This window comes from Gallinula chloropus, assembly GCF_964237585.1.
Source record: "Gallinula chloropus genome assembly, chromosome: 11".
NCBI classification, from domain to species: domain Eukaryota; kingdom Metazoa; phylum Chordata; class Aves; order Gruiformes; family Rallidae; genus Gallinula; species Gallinula chloropus.
The window spans coordinates 4,816,200-4,835,559 of NC_140096.1; the positions used below are offsets into that span (position 1 = coordinate 4,816,200).

General features: G+C 60.4%; 2 protein-coding genes across 2 annotated transcripts; one reads left to right on the top strand and one right to left on the bottom strand.

Moving 5' to 3' along the window:
* LOC311195544 (protein eva-1 homolog C-like) lies at positions 1 to 8,587 on the bottom strand (the record flags this gene model as incomplete). The annotated part of the gene is made up of 9 exons (XM_084268945.1): positions 1 to 461; positions 1,107 to 1,196; positions 1,537 to 1,608; positions 1,751 to 1,894; positions 2,036 to 2,188; positions 2,397 to 2,520; positions 4,531 to 4,730; positions 6,410 to 6,607; positions 8,500 to 8,587. The coding sequence occupies 9 exons, from the start codon at positions 8,585 to 8,587 to the stop codon at positions 76 to 78; spliced, it is 1,455 nt and encodes a 484-aa protein (XP_084125071.1). The 3' UTR covers positions 1 to 75.
* A 146-nt stretch (positions 8,588 to 8,733) lies between these two features.
* LOC311195650 (chloride intracellular channel protein 2-like) lies at positions 8,734 to 17,554 on the top strand. The gene is made up of 6 exons (XM_084269069.1): positions 8,734 to 8,912; positions 13,466 to 13,575; positions 14,033 to 14,158; positions 15,120 to 15,226; positions 15,635 to 15,816; positions 15,999 to 17,554. Exons 1-6 carry the CDS (start codon positions 8,856 to 8,858, stop codon positions 16,158 to 16,160), a joined length of 744 nt encoding a protein of 247 aa, XP_084125195.1. The 5' UTR covers positions 8,734 to 8,855; the 3' UTR covers positions 16,161 to 17,554.
* The last annotated feature ends 1,806 nt before the right edge of the window (positions 17,555 to 19,360 follow it).

Here is a 19,360-nt window from a genome sequence, read left to right on the forward strand (position 1 = left end):
AAACTGTGTCTCTCCAGTGTCAGACCCCACACAGCCTCCTCCCTCTGCTGCTCTCCAGCCATTTCCTCTCAGTTCTTACTTGGTGGCTGACTTGATCTTCTGGATGGCGTATGGGCTTGATTCTTTGGGCATCCAGATCTCCTCCCCTCCACGGCCTGGGTGCTCTGCCACCCCCTCCATGGCTGCTGTCAGCTCCGGGCCAAAGATGCTGTCGGTGGCGCGGTAGGTGTGGGTGAGGCGGCGGAAGGAGGAGTCTGAGGAGCTGTCGTCGGGCAGGTCTTCCTCCTGCTCATCCCGCAGCTTTGTCCTGCCGAGCTCTGAGCTGCTCCCTAGCTCTGGGTCTTTAAGAGCCTCCCCCACCTCCTGGAGGAAGGTGGTTTTGGGGCTGATGATGCACAGCAGGAGCATGAGGCCTCCAGAGACCCCGCAAAGGAAGTAGAGGCCGACTTTCTCTGGGATGCCTGGGGGAAGGGGCAAAGAGCAGAGACACACCAGAATACAAACTGCCTCTGTATCCTGCAGGGTGCCAGCGTGTGGAAAACCCCCTCTGCCAGGCATGTGGCAGGAAGAGGAGGGGAGCAGGGATGCCCTCAGCATCCAGGCTGCCCCCTGTGATTGTGGGAGCATCACCCAGAGCCTCATCAGCACCCACCAGTGTCCTGAAATGCCCCTATTCCCACAGGAATCTCCCACTAGAATGGGGGTGGGCAGTGCAGGGGGAGGAATCATCTTGGCAGAGATTTAAGTGAGTCATTTCCCCTAGGAAGGGAGAGTTTTGCCTGCAGAGAGGTGCTCTCCGTTAGTGCCCCTGCAGATAGGGCAGGAAGGAAGGAGACCCAGCCCGCTGGAGAAGGCAGGTCCTTGGGCAGGATGGCAGCACCACCATGCCCAGCAATGCTGTTGGACCCTGAAGCTTGTTCAGCCTCCAAGCTCCCACCTATGTGGCCTCCCCCCTCCTCCTGAAAGCCAGCGTGGGAATGTCTGGGGTCTGGCTGCCTCTCAGCTGAGCCCCAGGCTGAGCAGGGGCGTCGTGGGACCTGAGCCACCCTCCCCAAGCCCATCCTGCTCCCCCAGGTGCTGCATGAGAGCTGGGGGAGGGCACGTACCCCAAAGGTGAGCAAAAGCTGCCAGAGAACTAGTAAAAATCATCTGGTCTTCCCGGAGCCTGGAGAACCTGGGCCCTTTGTACCAGCCACCTGCGGCGAACAAGGGGACGGGGGCTGAGACACGAGGGGCCCCCCCAGCTCCCCCCTGCCTGGCTGCCTGCCCCTCCTGCCTCCTTCCCCACCCCACACTCCTTCCTTCCTGCACCTCTGCCCGCCAGGATGCTGCCCTGCAGTGCCTCCTCTCCCGGGCTCCCAGCAGACCTCATCATGTCCCCAGCCCCTCAGACGTGGGTGCTGACTGATGGGTGGTGTCTGCCACAGAACAGCGATGCTGGGATGGAGCTGCAGGCCAGCACTGGGTGCCACCCATGCGGGCAGGCCAGGGAAGGGGTTGTACTGCCTTTGGCATAGCCTCCCCCCACCATGTTACCGTGCATGTAGTCCGAGAGCAGGAAGGGGTCTGAGGTGTCAGGGCCCACCTCCTCCAGCAGCTGCTTGGGCACTGCAAGGAGAGCACATGCCAAGCATCACCATCCCGCTTGTCCCCAACGGCCCCTTCCATCTCCCCTGTGAGCCCCACAGCCCTGCACAGTGGGGGCTCAGCCTGCAACCCCCATGCCCCCAGCCCCACGGGTGGCTCTCACCGCAGGTGTAGGAGACTCGCAGCTGTTTCTTTGTGCCAGGGAGACATGGGTCCCCAAAGGTGGCCCGGTCAGCAGCCACGGTGCAGTTCCCTTTACGGTGGCACTTCTTGGAGACCCTCCGCAGGGCATCTGGCGCCAAGCACTCTGCAAAGACATGGGGCATGGACCCACAGGCAGACCTGCCTGCTGGGAGCCTAGAGGCACAGGTACAGCCAGATGCCATCCTGTGCCACGCTCTCTGCATGGCCTCTGACCTCATTTCTGGCTCAAACCGTTCTGGTGTACCTATAGGGGGTCCCCCAGTGTTGGGGGCATCACACTCCGGTTTGCCCCGCAGGAATCGGCCGTAGTTTGCAGAATAAATGGCCAGGATGGATTTGGGTCGGCACTGCAGCCTCAGCTTGTCGTTCTCACACACGGTCTTGACCCGGTGGTTCCCTGGGGAGTGACACTGCAGAGTGTCTCAACACATCCCGAATCGCCAGCAGTCCCCTCCGCCCTTAGTCCGGCCAAAGGGTCTGTGTGGTGCCAAGGTCAGGGCTGGAGGGTGGTGGGACAAGACACAGGAGCAGCTTGGCCCCCCTCTCTGCCCCTTTCTGGCCCAGGGAGAGCCCACACAGCGCTGCCCAGACCCGCTCTGTCTCACCTGGCCGGCACTTGTAGGACGTGATGAGGTACTTGTGTGTCCCAGGGCAGGGGTCTGGCCCGAAGACTTGGCTGTGCACAGAGAACTGGCACCACTGCTGGTCCTGACACTCTGCCAGCAGCTTCTGCAGAGCAAAGCGGGACAGACAAGGTGGAGGAGGAAATGCAATCCATCTCGATCCCAGGTTTTGCCTGAGCAGAGCTAAGCCTCAGCACCAGCCTTGGTCTCTGCTCTGCAGAAGTCCCTTCTCCTACAGCAGCCTCCAAGTCCCTTCTCCTACAGCAGCCTCCGGGCAGTGGTGTGCCCAGCCCAGCGTGATCACAGTCCTCTGGGTAGGGCAGCTCCATCTCCCTGCAAACCTGAGCTCACAGTTCTGTCTCCAAAAGTCTGTGCTGCACTGTATCCTCACCCTGTGCTTACCACACAGGCTCTGGGGACCCTGACCTGTGTTTGCAGGGTGGTTTGTGGGGCTGGTTTGGTGCCATGGCAGCACCATCCAGCGTGGTGCTTGCAGAGCTCCAGGTACACGAGGGATGTCAGGAGGGGATCTGTGGCTGGAGCAGGACTGGGCAACAAAGCCACAAGAGCTCTCAGAGTGGGGAACTGGCCCCTCAGCCCTTGTTCCTCTTCTATGGCTCCATGTTCCCCTTCCCCACAGGCAGCTGGCTGTGCTGTGGTTGTGTCCCAGCCCTAGCAAGGAGCTGGAACAGGAATAGAAAAGTAGCACTTGAAACCCTGTCCCCATTGGGACCCTCCTGCTGGCCCTCACCGCGTGTCTCACCTGCCCTGGCTTTGCCAGAGCCCTGTGACCAGGAGGGAGAAGCCAGGCAGGGTTTGGGTGTGCTGTGTCTGGCACATCTCACCCACCCTCCCACAGCCAACGGGTGCAGTATCCCTCCTGCCTGCTGAGGGGCTGGACTGGGGAGCTTCAGCTGAGGCTGAGGAGCATTGCAGGGCTGAGCAGGGCTCCAGAGAAGGCAGCCACCAGGTTCCTGTCACCACAAGGCTCCAGCCCCAGGGGCTCCTGTGGGAGGAGGGGGTCATGGATGAGTGGAGATGGAGCTCCACTGTTCAAGGAGACACACCCAGGGCTTTCCAGAAGGAGCGATTTTGTTCCATCCCAGGTGACTACGATGCCTGGACCGAGCTGCTGCCAGCTGCAACGGCCAGTCTGATCCAGGGCATCCTCAGGCCGAGGATGCTGAGGCTAGCTGCACCGGAGTGCAGAGCCAGAAGCCAAGGTAAAGCTGCAGGATGCCACGGAACGACGTCCCACCAGCTCCTCTCTTCCCCGTTCCTCAAGCTGCTCCTGCTGTCCCATGTGCGGCCAGTGGAGGGCTGATGTCTTCAGCGGGCACAGAGCTTTCCCCAGACACACAGAGGGCTCGAACACAGCCACAGCATGGAGCGGGCTGCGGGGCTTTAGGAGCGGCCCAGAGAGCGCTTCAGCCAGGCATCATCACTGGAGAGGTCCCTTCCCTCCTGCCAGGGCCCCTGTCTCATTAATCTGAGCTGCCAGCACAGAGAGGTGCTGCTTCTGGCTGGGGAGGAGCTGGGCTCCGTGCTGACCCCAGGGGATGGCACCACAGAGCTGAGCGCAGCATCCCTGTCCCTCCTCCCAAGCCTGCCACCCCGGCGCTGACCCATCCCTCCCCAGGCTTCCCCTGGCACCCCATTCCTGACATGTCCCTCCCCAGGCTTCCCCTGGCCCCCCGGGCTGATCCATCCCTCCCCAGGCTTCCCCTGGCACCCCATTCCTGGCCTGTCCCTCTCCAGGCTTCCCCTGGCACCTGACCTGTCCCTCCTCAGGCTTCCCCTGGTACCCTGACACTGACCTGTCCCTCTCCAGGCTTCCCCTGGTACCTGACCTGTCCCTTCTCAGACTTCCCCTGGCCCCCAGCACTGACCTGTCCCGCTCCAGGCTTCCCCTGGCACCCCATTCCTGACATGTCCCTCCCCAGGCTTCCCCTGGTACCCTGACACTGACCTGTCCCTCCCCAGGCTTCCCCTAGCACCTGACCTGTCCCTCCCCAGGCTTCCCCTGGCCCCCAGCACTGACCTGTCCCTCCCCAGGCTTCCCCTGACACTGACCTGTCCCTCCCCAGGCCCCCTCAGCCACCGTGTCTGCACCTACCAGGTGGGCAGTGCTGGACACGCACTCGGTGCTCTCCGGGGCGGCGCTGCCGGCGCTGGGGCAGAGGTTGGGGCTGGGCACGCGGCGCCCGTAGAAGGCGCCCAGGATGCTGATGGTGGTCTTGCGAGGGCAGACGATGACCAGCTGCTCCCCATCGCAGGTGTGGGCCGTGTGGTTCCTCAGCACCTTGCGCAGGTACCCTGGAAGGGGGGAGCAGGGGCAGCGCTGGCTGGAGGAGACACTGTTGGTGCTTGGGGCTCCTGGCAGCCGGTGGCAGTGAGGGTGTCTGGGGCCAGGGTGCTTATGGGGTGCACACAGGAGCAGAGTGGGGCTGCAGCAGAGGGGTGAGAGGCTTTAAGCGACCCTGAGGGCTGAGTCTGCAGTTGGAAGGGACTTGCAGCAAACCTTCCATTCATCCTGCAGTCAGGGGGCTGGAGAGCAGCGTGGAGCAGCCCAGCGGGTTAGCAAAGGGAAGCGAAAGCTGGGGGCAGGATGACAGCTCAGACAAGATGTGTACAAAAGAACCCCATGAGTCAAGGGCTGAGAGGAAATCAGACTTGTTATGGAGACATGGGAAGGAGAGTGTCCCAGCGTAGGGCAGTGAGGTGAGGCTGTCCTGCTCAGGGCTGAACACAGAACCCTCGGCTCTGGCTGGTATCAGCTGTGCTGGGACTTTGGTGAGCAAGGAAGCTGTGTACTGAAGGCTCTGGCAGGGGTGCTCTGAGCGGGAGCTGGTGGCTGGAGGAAGCTGAGGAACTAAGAAGAGCTGACAAAAAATTGTTTAGGTCAGGCCCTTCCTTGAATTAAAGAAAAGCAAAGGGGGAGCATCCTCCTGAGGCTGGGAGGTGGGGACAGGAGAACCTGGTACCTGCTGGGCAGGATCCTGGGCTGCCAGGGGAGTCAGAAACCCCAGTCCCCAGCTGTGGGGTCTTTGGAGGGACTTGCACCCTGGCACTGGGGTCAGAGTGGGACACACCCCCTGTTCCCCAGCCCACTGTGTGTCACCCCCCCCAGCCAACACGAGAAGGTGGGAGCGCTGGATCCTGTGCTTCTCCCCCTGTACTCGGCAAAGCAGTGCCAGGCTCAGCTGCACAAAGGGTCCCTTTCACCTTCCCTGCTGCCACCCGCCCTCTGGCAGCCTCAACCAGCATCCCTTCCATGGGGAGATGTCAGCAGATGCAGCTGGAGCTGCCCCTGCTCAGACTTCATCTTTCCCTTGGGCATGGGGAAGCTGCTGGTATTTCCCAGCTCTGAAAGGAGGAATCCTTGCAGGGATGGGATGAGCGGTTTGGAGGGCCACAGCCTTGCACAAGCGAGCCCTTGCTCACTCCTGTGGGCAGTGGAGGAGAGGCAGAGCAGCGTGGATGGGAACGGATGAGCTGTTTCGGGCAGGTCAGAGCCCCAGTGAGAGGCAGAGATGCTCCCTGGAGGGCACGAAGCAGGATCAGCCCCTTGGGGTGCAGTGCCCACAAAGCGTGGGCTTGTCCTGCTCCTCTCCTCTGGCTGTCCCATATCACCAGGCACTGGGGGCTACAGGAGGCCAGGGACGTCTCAGAAAACATCAGGGGCTGTTTTATGATTTTCTTCTTCACATTTCTGCCTCCAAATGCTCTGAGGGAGCGCACAGGCAGCTGGGGGGGAGTTGGTCCTCCCTCCCTCCCAGCAGTGCTGTGGGACATGCACAGGGTGTTTTCAGATCCCAGCTCTGATGTGGGAATAAAACAAACCTCAGCTTTTTGGGTTTTTTTTTTAGCAGATTCCCTCTGGCTTGTGCCAGTTTGTGCCTCGTTTGCCACTGCCCCACCAACCTGGCATCACTGTGCCCTCGGCTCACACTGCCCCCATCCCTGGCATCCCTCATCACCCTGCTCACACTCACCTGAGAGCTCCGGGCTGGCCTCCAGCCTCACAGACAGGCAGAGCAGGAGCAGGGCTGCTGCCGGCCCCTCCAGCGGGGCCATGGTGTGATGCTGCCGGCCCTGCTGCGTCCCGCCAGGCAGCCTCCGCCGCTCCGGTCCCCGGCTGTGGCTGGCACTGGGGCTGGCAGTGTGCAGGGACAATAGCTGCCTTCTCTGCCCTGCCAAAGCGCTGGGGCTGGGCAGGCGCTTGTATACCCGCTCTTTGTCTGCTGCCCAGGCACGGGGCTGCTCTGGGCAGCTGGGGACACTCTGCACAGGGACACCTCCCATGGGGAGGGAGGGACATGCTTGCTCCATGGCTGGCGAGTGGGCCTGCCTCAGCATCACTGTTGCTGGCGCAGAAGCCAGCAGCCCCCTCCCTCCTGCTTCTGTTCCCCCCCTAGGCACGGGGACAGGGCTTGGTGAGGTTTCCAGTGTGCCCCCCCTCTCTCAGGGGCACAGTGAGGCAGAAACCCGGATACAAGTGTGCTGTAATCTCAGCAAATGTCCGGCCATTCAGTGCTGGCGGCGGAAGGGAAGGGCGGCCAGCAGAAACACCCGCCCTGCCCCAGGCGCTGCGTGCAGGGACCCCTCTGCTCCTGCCCTTCTGGCCCCACAGCCTCCTTCAGCACAGATACTGGGTGCTCCAGCATCTCAAGAGGACACGCTGCCATCCCTGTGCCCCTGCCCTGTGGGAGGTTAAATCTTGCCTGCTGCTGGCAGCTCCCAGGGAAACACGTTGGGCTGGAGCAGGACAGCACCAGGAGCTGGGGCAGCTTTCCACAGGCTCAGCATCGCCCTGGCAGGGGCAGCAGGAGGGGGGAGCTGGGGAGGCAAGGGGGACTGGCACACATCACCCAGGGGAGCTGGGAAGGGTGAGGGGGGGAGTCAGGAACTGGGCTGGTGCTTGTGGGTGGGTGTTTGCCATGGCCCTGCTCTGCACTCACAGCACCGTTACTTCATTGCTGCTTCCAAGCCTGTCAGGCAGAGCTTCCTGTCCCATCAGATGGGGTTTTGTGTATCTGAAAAGCTTTAAGGGGGCATAAAGAAAAACACCCCCAGCCCCTCCTGTGGAGGCCCCCAGCCCCCCTCCGTTTAACCACAGCCTTGGGCCACGCAGCAGCACCTGGGAGAACTACGGTACCCCCTTGGGGAGGCTCCTGCAAAATCCTTTCCCAGCCTCACTGCACCAGGGTGGGTGCTTCCTTATCAGAGTTTGACTATTTTTAGGAAAGTCTGTGCTTACTAGAGCTGGGAGGGGGTGGGGGGTGGAGGGGTGGTGAGTCACACAGCCAGGATCCCTGTTTTGTGCAGAGCTGTGGTACAAGCTGCGGGGTCCCAAGGTGTGAGACGGGACTTGCCCGAGGGAGGAGTTAAACGTGTGGGTGCTGGGAAGCCATCTCCTCTGGGACTGCAGCCAGGATGATCTGACAGCCAATGTTTCCCTCCCATCCTGGGGAGGAAAGCGAGCTGGTCATCCTTCCTGTGAAACAGCCCAAATTCCAGGAACGGGGCCCTGCTGGGGCTCAGCCCTGGAGACATCCCTTCCCACCACCCTGCCACGTGTTGTGCTGGCTGGGCGGCACTCTGGGGTTCCCTTTTGCACCCCAAAGTGCTCAACCCTCTTTGATTCCCCCCCCCAACTTTGGCTGTTTTGCAATCCTTCCTGCTTGAGGTCTGCACCCTGGCAGTGTTGGCCTGCTGCAAAGAGCTGGTGGCAAGTGGCCGGGGTGCCACCTGTGGCATTCCTGAGCCCTTGCCCAGCTCGGCCCCCACCCCTTGCAGCAGGGGTGCTCAGATGAGCCCACCCAGAAAAGCCCCGGGGGTGGTTGCAGGGAGAGGAGCTCTGCCCCTATATTGGGATGCAGCAGCTGGAGGGGGAAGCAGCAAGATCAGCTCATTTCACCCCAAAGAGATAGAGAAGCGGTGAGCCCTGCGGCACCGGTGTCTGGGCACAAGGCTGGGAGGGTGGCAAAGAGGCAAGATGGGGCCGGGACAGCGCAAGGAGCAGCAAGCAAGAGGTTTCCTCTGCTCCCCCTTGCTCCCAGCTGGGAGGTGACAGCAGCGGTACCGGGACTGCCGGGGCCACCAGCCTGCTGCTCGAGGCCCTGGAGCAGCGCCTGGGCGTCTGCGATAGACTGGAAGGGACCCATCAACATGTCCAGATAGACCCATGCTGAGTCACAGATGGGAGGCCCTGCGGCTTCCCCCTCCCCCAGGAGGTCCTGGTGCACACCCCATCGCTCCTCCCCGCCTCAAAGGAAGGAAAGGGCAAGCCTCAGCCCTCCAGGACGGGACAGGACGTGAGCGGGGTTGAGGTGCTCAAGCTGCCAGCTCTCCAAAAGCTTCCCCCGTGTGAGCTCTGCAGAGGGCAGAACAACTCACTACAGCAGTGAGCAGCGAGCTGTCCCTCCCCACGCTGCCAGGATGGAGAGTCGGCAGCACAACGCCACCAAGGAGCCCGAGATCGAGCTGTTTGTGAAGGTGGGTCTAGCGGGGGGGGGGGGTGGGGGTGTGACAGGGGAGAGGCAGCTGCTCTTTGATGGGTCCCTTCAGGCTCATCCTTGCCAGGGTCCAGCTGGGTGTAGGTGGTGGAGGTTCATGGGTGTCTTCACGTTTTTGGCGGGTACCAAGGCTGGGGCTGCTTGCCACAAGAGTGAAGAGTGGCTAAGTGGGTGCAGAGAGGAGGGGACGAGGCTTGCAGCGGAACAAGGACCACAGGGTGTCACACCCAGCATCCTAGAAGATGCCCTGGTCTCAGGGTGGTCGTGTACCCAGGGGTGGCAGTGCTGCTGGTGTAAGGAGGGGCAGGCACACACGCACCTCTCGAAACCCAGATAAGACCAGCCCCAGCCTGGGAACAGCACACGGGAGGGCTGAGAGCAGCTGCTTTAGCTTCTCCTGCGAGCCAGGGTTGCGAAACAGAGCCGGTGCCCACATGTGGGTGGGATGAGGAGGCTTTGCTGAGCAGCCCCGGGGATTATTCACTGGAAGTTTGTTCTCCCCCCCCCCCCTTCCCCGTTAAGCAATTTTCCAAGCGCTTCCCTGGAACATCTGAACACTTGAGTTCAGAATATCCACAGCAGACGTGGGGCACAGCAGAGGAGCTGAAACCTGCATGTGCCAGGGCCGTGCCAGCAGGATGGGTGTGCCCTGAAGTGACAGCAGTGGAGGCAGCAATGCCTCCCTGTTCCACCCCACCGAGGTTCTAAAGGCAGCTTCCCTACAGCCACTCAGCCTGTGGGCTTTGCTCCTCTCCTCTGAGGGCTGCCCGGTGCCTGGCAAGAACCCTGGATACGTGTTGGAAAGGATTATCTGAACCTTCAGGGGAGGGTTCTCCTCCATCCCCTTGCCAAAATTGAGACCAAGGCTTGCTAGGCACTGAGCTTGACCAGACAAGTGTATTTTCTCAGTGAAAATAATTCGGATTGGCTGTGAATTCCCTCCTTGGCAGCACTTGTTTCCCTGGGATGGCTGGGGGAGAAGAAAACGATGTGTGAGGTGACAGCAATGGCGGCAACCCGCTCAAGGGGGTTTTCAGAGGGAAGAGAAACAGAAAACAAAGCAGCAGCATCGTCAGGGCTTCCGGGCCACCTTAATTTAGCACAAAACCCCCTTCCTGGCTCGTCTGTTAACCGACCAGTTGATGCTAGGCCTCGTCCTACCATTCAGAAGGTGGTTTTACCAAAGTGGTGCCAGCTCCTGGCTGCAGCCTGGCACCCTCCCATGCCAGGGCACCTCGAACCTCTCCCAGGCCAGGGTCCACCCCAAGATGCTGCTGCCAGCATAAGACACCAGCCCTGAATCGTGGGGGACACCGGTGGTCTCACACCAGCACGGCCTCCCCCGGCCTGGCTTCCACTTTGGCAACCGCTGCAGTTAACATGGCGGGGATGGGGAGGGTGTGAGGCAGCTCCTGCATCGTCTCTGGGTTGGGGTGAGTGGTCCCCCAAAGGGCTGGCAATTTCTCACCCTGCCGTGGTGCCAGGGAGAGCATCGCCTCACCGGGCTCTCCCTGCCTGGGGGTCACTCGAGGTGCTCAGCCACCCCAAGGTTGTCTCCCAGGGGCCTGGTGGGCCTGAGGCACAGAGCCCCAAACACGCGGCCCTGCTCCTCCCTCCTCCCACTTGTGCTTCACGCTGCTTCACTGAAGAGGAAACCACAGGAACTGCCAAGTAATTTCGGTGCTTCGACACCGTGCGCAGCCTCAGGAGGCCTCAGAGCTGGGGCGTGGATGCTGTGCTGGCCCACGCTGGGTTTATCACCTTGGAAGGTCAGTTTGGGGTGGCTTTGAGCTCTGCACCCCTCACCCTGATCCCTGCTGCAGCCCAGGGGGAGCGGGGGAAGCATCTGTCTCTGGAGAATGAAGCAGAGTGATGACTTCCCTGCCCTGCTGCTTGGCTTTTTTTGCCAGGGAGGAAGAGCCTGTGGCTGGGGGTACCCCCAGGCCCCTTTCTCCTGGGGTCCCTCAGCTTCTGAGGGGTCTCCTCACACCTAGGTGGGTGTCAGCAGGGCCACACCAGAGCCCGGTGTCCCTGCCTACAGTGCTTGAGCTCTGGTGGAGCTGCCCTCCACCTCCTCTGGGTAAAGATTTGGCTCTGAGCATCCTAGGATGGGCCTGGCCCTTTTTTTTTCCTGCAGAGGCCATCCTGATTTTCCTTCCACTCTGGTCCAAAACTCCACACCTCTCTATTTTTAAAAGACAAGGGGAAAAACCAGCCTGAGCTGCTTGGCAGCCAGAGCTCAAAGAAAATCCCAGAGAAGGCTGAAGCAGGCAAGCACAGCCTGAGCCCAGAGCAGCCCCGAGGGCTGAGGGACACCCTGCTCACCTGACGGTCCCCTCCAGCACCATGGTGTTCCCTTGAGCGATCCCACTCACTGCCTTAGCTCAGCACAACAGCTCCTGTGGGCACAACAAGGTAAATCCCAATTAAGGCTCCTTGTCCCCAACCTTGTGCTGAGAGAGGAAAGCGAAGGCGACCCAGCTGTCTGACTGCTTCTCCTCTGCCACCAGCCCAGGCCATCTCAGGACAGCAGGGAGAAAAGTGTTGGTCCTTATGCCAGGCAGCCACAGAAGCATCTTCTGAGGTGTTGGAGATGCTCCAAAGGATGGCATCAGCTTTGGCTTGTAGGTGCCAGTGACAATGGAGCAGGGAAGGGGAGCAGAGGCCCTGCTCTCCTAAGAATGGGCAGCCCTCATGGCTGTTTTCTGGCTCTTCCCTCCCACTCACAAGACATACGATACCCAATCTTATCTGCTGTTGTATGCTGACACAGGATGCTCCTGAGCAACAGCTACTCAGGGGCTTTTTGTATTAACAGCCAGCAAAAAGCCTTCTGTGTGAGTTCAGCTTTGCTTCTGGGTATGTTCCAGCGAATCAACACGTTTCCCCGTTCCCATTTCACTTCTCAGGAGCATCATTTCATGACAGCTGAGCATAGGAAACACTGGTTAAAAGTTATTTTTCATTCCTCTGGAAGGACTAAGAGGTGTTGGCACAGTGGAAAAGCAGACCACCTCTGCCAGCTGACCACTCTGAGTGATGGGGTTTTGTTCTGACCAGTTTACTAGCTCCCTTGTGGTGAGTTTGAGGCTGGTGTAGCTCTCCTGGAGAAGCTGAGCGCTCCAGAGTCCACAGGTTTCTGGGCATCTGTAAATACCGATCTCTAATTAGTCTGCTAATGAAGCAGCCTTGCCCATCCTAGTCTTTGGGACCCCTGTGAGGTGTAAGCTCTGGAGCCACTTCCGAGTTGCCTCCTTGGACATTAATGCTGCTACTTGACTTCCGCACCACCAAACCCTCCCCTATCTCACCAGCTTCCTGCTCAGGCTCTGAACTGCAGCTCACCAGCAGATACTGAGGCTCAGTGCAGAGCTGTGGGGCACGAGCTGTGCCTCTGGGGCTCATGCACTGCCATGAGCTGGCGTGAGCCGTGCCATGTCCCTGAGGTGTCGGGACTGCCCCACACACGCTCCAGGGAGCCGTGGTTCACGTGCAGCCAGGGAACCAGTTAATTTTCTTCAAGAAGTCGAGCTTCCTGTGAGCCATTTTACCTCTCAAACCACAACACAGCTTCCCTCTCTGAGCAGCATCTGTGGTTTTCATGCACTGGGGAGAGCCTGCCCTGTCCCTCTTGAAACAAACTCCTCCTAAGGGGTGCAGTGGGTGGTTTTGGCTGCTGCTGAGGCAGGAAAGAGACACTTGATGCTGCTTTCCCTGCTGAACTGCTGAACAGGCAAACTGGGAGAGACTTGTCCCCAATGAGGGACACCTGGTGGGACAGGGCAGGCTGTCCAAGCTCCTGGTTTCCTGTGTCCCCACTGCTGTTGGGCCCTGTGCTGCTCACAGAGCAGCCCCTGAGTGCTGGGATGCCACGGCCGTGTCCGTGCAGAGGGATGGAGAGGGACTGTGTGCACAAGTGGGGCTTTAGGAGCTGATGTGTGCCTCAGTTCCCCACGGATACTGGGTGGGATGCCGGTAGGAATCTACCACTGCACAGCCCCATCTCCTCACCGAGACCAAGGAAGTTGCTTGGGTGGTGCTTGGCCATCAGCAGGCTGGGGGAGTCATGCCTGGGTCCGGAAGCAGACACTAACAGCACACAAAAACAAACTGCTCCTTTCCTGGCAAGCATGAGCACATTTCCCTTCTCGCCGTCCTCTCCAGCCTGGTCTCCCAGCCAAGTGGAGCCTCCCTTCCTCCTCATCCATCAGCAGCCATGCTCCACCTCCTTGCCCTGCCTCCTTCTTCTCTTCCTCATGGCTTTATTTCACGTTTCTGGGAAGGATTTGGCCCTGGCCATCCTGGGGATGCTCTCTGATGCTTTCCAGTGGCAGCAAGGTCAGGGCTCAGGGATCCTGCAGCCAAGCCTGGTGCTGGGAAGAGCTCCCTGCAGCATGCAGCTGCTGGGGTGCTGGGCCAAGCCCTCTGTGTGCCTTCCTCCCAAGACTGGTGGCTCTCCATCTCCAGGCATCCCATCTGGGCCGGCTGAGCCCAGCTAATTGTTAAATCCTCTTCTCTCTGCTTTCCTGGCAGGCTGGTCTGGATGGAGAAAACATTGGAAACTGCCCCTTCTGCCAGCGCCTCTTCATGGTGCTGTGGCTCAAAGGGGTCAAGTTCAATGTCACCACGGTGGACATGACCAGGTGAGATGGCACCACAGCCCAGCCCTGGGCCAGCAGTGGGGCAAGACACCCTGGCTTAGCTCCCCCCATCAGCTCTTTCCTCCCTCCCTCCCACACCACAGCCAGCGTGTCACTGTGAGGACAGGGGTGACAGTCCCTGCCTGCACACTGCCTGGCACACTGCAGGGTGCAGGGGGTGGGTTGGCACGGAGCTCCAGCTGCATGCCAACCCATGCATGGCACGGGGACCCCCAGCCTGCTGGGCGCAGGAACAGGTCTGATGCACCACAGAGCAGACGGAGAGGCTGCGGGGCACTGAGCACCCCAAACCCAGCAGAGCATGGAAGTGGGGGTGGTCCCAGTCCTGCTCCCCCCTCCCATCACACCCACCCACTCCAGCTTTTCCTGTTCTCTCCTGGGGGGTTGGTGGGTGCAGACAGGCTGCAGACTCTGAGCCCACTTCTTATCTCCACTCCAGGAAACCTGAGGAGTTGAAAGATTTAGCGCCAGGCACCAACCCACCCTTCTTGCTGTTCAACAAGGAGCTGAAAACAGACTTCATTAAGATCGAGGAGTTCCTGGAGCAGACCCTGGGCCCACCCACGTAATTGCAAGCTCACTCCTTCCCCCTTTTGGGGTCTGGCAGGCATGCCACAGCATTGCGTAGTGCTCAGCGGGTTGGGAAACCAAGGCAGGGTGCTAAGAGGTGCCTGAGAGCGGCTCGGGGAGCGCGCTTGCTCCCCAGCCCATGCCCTGAGTCTGCAGGGCCAGGGGTTGCAGTGCTGGGGGGCTGTGAGGGGAGGGCTGGCATGGAAAGCCATAGGAAGAACTGCAGCAGGCCCTCGGTGCAGGCAGCGCTGGGGGGAGAGGGAGAGCATGGTGGGGGGAGCGTGGGCAGGTCCCTGTGGCGTGGGCACCTCCTGGGAGGGGGTGGTTCTGCAGCTGGCTGCTGTGGTTGGTGTCAAGGTGGGGAGAAAATGGGAGACCCTCCTTTGCTCCCTGATAGCCAGCGTGCTTGGAGGAGCAAAGCCAATGTCCCTGCCTGAAGGCAGCAGTGCAGGCCCAAAGGGCTGCTGGAGGGGTGTGGGACGGCCCCATGAGCTCAGGCCAAGGCAGCCCCCTCCCCGTGCCCTGCGTGGCTGCACGCCCTCCCGCCCAGCCAAAGAGGAACCTTCCTCCCCCCCAGGAGTCTGCCCTTGCAGCGTGCCCTGGGAGGCAGCAGCCAACCAGACTGTTCCTGAGGAAGTCATGGGAGCTTCTGGCTTCCGCACCCCCTCCCGTGGGCTGGGCTGGGCCAGGGCTACAGGCAGAGCTCCGCTCCAGGGCCGTGCTGCCACCACAGTGCCCAGACCCTGGCATCTCTGCCCGTGGTTTCCCCCTCACAAACACCCATGATAATAGAGCTCCTGGGGGGCAGCTGCAGTAATTTAAAGCGTCACCATTCTCCCACAAGCAGATGAGCATCCCCTGCCTCCATCCAGCACTAGACACCCTGGCTTAGGAGCTCACAGGGCTGAATCCCTGCTTCCATCCTTGCTCATACTGACACAAGTGTCTCTTTAAAGGTACCCACACCTGAGCCCCAAGTACAAGGAGTCCTTCGATGTCGGGAGCGACATCTTCGCCAAGTTCTCAGCATACATCAAGAACCCACGCAAGGAAGCAAACATCAGTAAGAAATGTGGGCAGGGGCTGCAGGTCCAGGATCTGCCACGCTGGGCAGCGTGGAGAGACGCTTTTGTCTGCAGGGAAGTCCTGACAGCGGGTCAGGGCTCCTGCTGCATTCCCCACCTGAGCCTCCTGAGCAAGCGTGGGGCAGGCAGAAGGGTGAAGGGAGCCCGTGTGTGCTGACAGCCCCGGGTACAGGCGCTGGGGAGAGCGGGTGTGAGCAGGTCCTGAAGGGGACAATGGGGTGATGCTGTTGGGATCAAAGACCCTGGTCAGGGTCCAATGCTGTGCACCACCAGTATGGCCCTGAGGGTTTATCCCTATATGGAGAGGCTCAGACACCTGGCACAGCGCTGGGCTGTACTGGGACCCTGGGGCACTGGGCTAACAGCACGTTTCCCTGCCCACCCAGACTTTGAGAAGGCCCTACTGCGGGAGTTTCAGCGGCTGGATGTCTACCTAAACACCCCTCTTCCTGAGGAGATCGACCAGGACAGTGTGGAGGACATCACTGTCTCCAAGAGGAAATTCCTTGATGGAGACCACCTGACACTGGCTGACTGCAACCTCCTGCCTAAGCTGCACATCATCAAGGTGAGGCCCCCGCTCCCAGGCACATGAGAGAGGTGCCCACTCCAGGGTGAGGTGGCGGGGCAGGATCACACACACAGGGGACTGGGGGTCCCATATCTGTGCGTCTCCCCCCCGTAAACCAGAGAGCGAATCTTCCCCAGACCTGGGCAGCCTCAGCTTCCTCCTCTTCCTCTCCTTTCTAGATCGCAGCCAAGAAGTACCGTGACTTCGAGATCCCAGCGGACATGACGGGCGTGTGGCGCTACCTCAACAACGCCTACGCCTGCGATGAGTTCAGCCACACGTGTCCCGCCGACGAGGAGATCGAGCACACCTACGCCAGCGTGGCCAGGAAGATGACCTAACCCCGCTGCGGGGTGCTGCGGCAGCACCGCCCCAGCCGAGCCCTCCACCTCCGCAGCCCTGACATAACTAAGCCCCGGCCAAGGGAGGGACTGGAGGGGGTTTTACGGCATCATCGCTACCCCCGCTGCCTTTCAGAAATAGTGCCTTGCTTCACAGCCTCCCTGCCGCTCCCTTGTCTTCCTCTGCTGGCTGGCTGCAGCCCTCCTGCGCCACCCGCGCTGCCCGCGTGTACAGACCGGTCCCTGTGTGGCTCCAGTGGCAACTGCATCCCTGCTCCCCACATCACAGGGAAAGCTGAGTCCTTCTGCAGCGGCATTTTGGTGGAAGAGATGAGACCCCACCCTGGCAGCTGGGCCAGCCCTGCCTCCCCATCGGCTACTGAGGCCGCTCTGCTCTGCTCTGCCAGCCCTGTGCCGTCCCAGCCGTCCCGTACGCTCAGGAAGAGGCATCCCAGGATCCCAGTGCGTCACCTGGGCTGAAGCTGTTTGAATTTGGCCCCGCAGCCGGTGTCTGGGCAAGCCCTCTCTTCCACCACGGCACCCAGGCTCCACCTGGAGACCCCAAAAGGCTCTGCTGCTGTGTGTTGCAGTGACAGATCACTCTCACTGCCAGCGTTGCGATGGGTGTCTAATGCCCCATTAGGATATGCAGCAGGAAGATGCTGGGCATGATGTGTGAGAATGCCAGGACCTGCTGTGGGAGGGAAGGAGGGATGTGGGACTTTCAAAGGGCTGAAGATCAGAGCATCCCTCACACACATGTCAGCACCCAGGGCCACGTGCTGCTGGCTGCCTGGCTCCTGTCAGCTAAGAAAACTCTCCCTGCCTTATGGGATGTGTCAGGAGAAGCAGCCATGTACAGCTCCAGCTCTGCCACTCCCTCCCTGGACCCCAACAACACTTCAGGGCCCTGACTGGGAGATGGAGGCAGGGGGTAGGGCATCCATCTGGTTTCTACACTCCTGCACTGGGCAGCACAAAGAACAGGCAAGAGCTGCTTTGCAAAACATCGAGTCTGTAGGAGACACATGGGCAGGCTCAGTGCTCCCTGCCTGCGTGCTGTGCCTTCCCATCCAGTGTTGCTTCATGTGAGGGCTGCTTTGCACAGCCGTGACATCCCATAATCCCCATCTGATACCACCAGCTCCTCCAAGGGCTCCTGCCCTCCCCAGCCAGCCCCGCAGGCAGAAGAATACTGTACAGTGAGTGTGGTGGGTCCTGTGGGGACACGGAGGTGGCAGAGACCCCCCAGTCCAGCCCTCACTGCCTCTTCCCGTGTACACTAAAAGGTGTGTCCTGCATCTGATGGTGCTGGGTTTGGGGACTGGTTTTGTTATCAATGGATTTTGGTTTATTTGGGTTTTTTTAAAATGGAGAACACCAATAAACTCTATTTTAATATGCCTTGTTTGAGCATGGTGAGTGCACGGCCCAGGCCGGTGGGCACGGGGGGTGCTACAGCAGGTAGAGGGGGCTTCCTGCAGTGGAAACCCATTGGAGATGTAGTGTAAGCACAGTGTAGCCCCCAGCCTCCACCACCCTGACTGCTGGGATGCAGCTGGCAGCTCCATGCATGTGGCAGTGGGAGCGAGCAGGACCCCCCACAGCATGGGGATGGAGTGACCACCGGATGCTGCTCTGCTGCGAGGGGTTTACTTGGCCCCCATGGGTCCTGGGGCTCTGCTGGCATTGGAGAAATGCTGTCCTGCAGCCCGGATCATCATGGGACTCTCCCCCTACTCCACAAAGCCCCTCCTCTGCTACAGACCCCCTCCCCTTTTCCCACTGCCCAGTTCTCTTTATGATCCCCAGGGCACTAAACCTCCAGCACACCTTTGGTCTGGATGCATCAGAGCAGCCTGCTGCCTGCCTCCCTCCATGGCTCCAGGACACGCAGTTTGGGGACAGTCTGGCTTCAGGACAGCTCTGACAGCCCTGGCATGTCCCAGTGTCTGTGGCTGTTCCTCCCTAGGGACAGGACTTACCACTTCTCCTTGCTGAGCTCCGCAAGGTCCCTCTTGGTCCATCTCTGCAGTGTGTCCAGGTCCATTGGGATGGCAGCACGACCCTCTGGGATTGTCAGCTGTGCCTCTCAGCTTGGCATCAACCACAAACTTGCCAAGGATGCAGGCTGTCCCACTGCCCAGGTCATTAACGAAGATGTTAGACAGAACCATCCCCGTACTGACCATCCAGACACACTGATAATGACTGGCCTCCAGCTAGGCTTTGTGCCTCAGACCACAACCCTCCCTCCAGCCACATTCTCAACCCACCTCACTGTCTGCTTATCTAACCAGGACTTTGTCATCTTCTCTGTGAGGATGCTATGGGAAACTGTGACAAGGCACATGTCTGCTGCCCCCAGCGTGGCTGGAACAGGCAGGGGAGAAGGTCCCCATCAGGCACCTGGGTCCCCCTGCCACAACAGACCCTTCTAAGGGCAGCTCTGCAGCACCCCTTCCTGCCTTCAGCCAGGCTGCTGCACCCATGGGAGCTATGAAAGGTTACAGGCAGGCCCTGGGTATCCCAGGGCAAGCAGAAAGCCTTCCCATGGCCTGTCCATGCTGCTTGGTAGAAAAGGCTGCTCCAAAAACAGATGTCGGGCACAAGGCTTCAACCGAGGGAACAAATCCCTTGCTGTCTGACTGTGTTTAACTGGAAACCAGCTAGCGTGTCAGGGGCTTTCCAGCATCCACCCTTTGCCCAGTCCCCTCCTCCAGCAGTTGCCTGCAGGAAGCTCCCACCAGGCTCCTGGAGTTGGGCAATCCCAAGCACTTGGCCTTGTATTTCCTTTGCCTCAGACACGCTGTCAAACTACTACAGCTCTGGAAGTCCCCATGAGTCAGCAGAGCGACAGGAGGAGCCCTGGCCCTGCTCGGAGGTGTGGGGCAGCACGCTGTGCAGGGGCTCTCAGGGGCTTGGCAGGCTGTGGTGCCGGGGTCACACTCTCCAGGGCTCAGACTCTGCCCAAGGGACTTCTTCTCCAGTATCAGGAAGCCCAGAGTGTCTGGCCATGCCTATGGACCAGGACTGGAGGGTGGATAAAAACGGGTGCCATTGTCCCCGAGCCCCACAGACGCTGGCTCTGCTGGCTGCAGTGAGGCACAGCCGGGCACCAGGCTGCAGCAAAGCCCCCAGCACGCCGTGCAGGCAGCCCACGCCACAGCACCGGGTCTGGCAGCTCTTGGGAAGACTTA

Bases quoted from the DNA above. Each gene is read 5' to 3' on its own strand.
- LOC311195650 (XM_084269069.1), top strand. From the start codon at position 8,856: ATGGAGAGTCGGCAGCACAACGCCACCAAGGAGCCCGAGATCGAGCTG. The intron at 8,913-13,465 runs GTGGGTCTAGCG...CTTTCCTGGCAG, and splicing joins AGATCGAGCTGTTTGTGAAG to GCTGGTCTGGATGGAGAAAA. The intron at 14,159-15,119 runs GTAATTGCAAGC...GTCTCTTTAAAG, and splicing joins CAGACCCTGGGCCCACCCAC to GTACCCACACCTGAGCCCCA.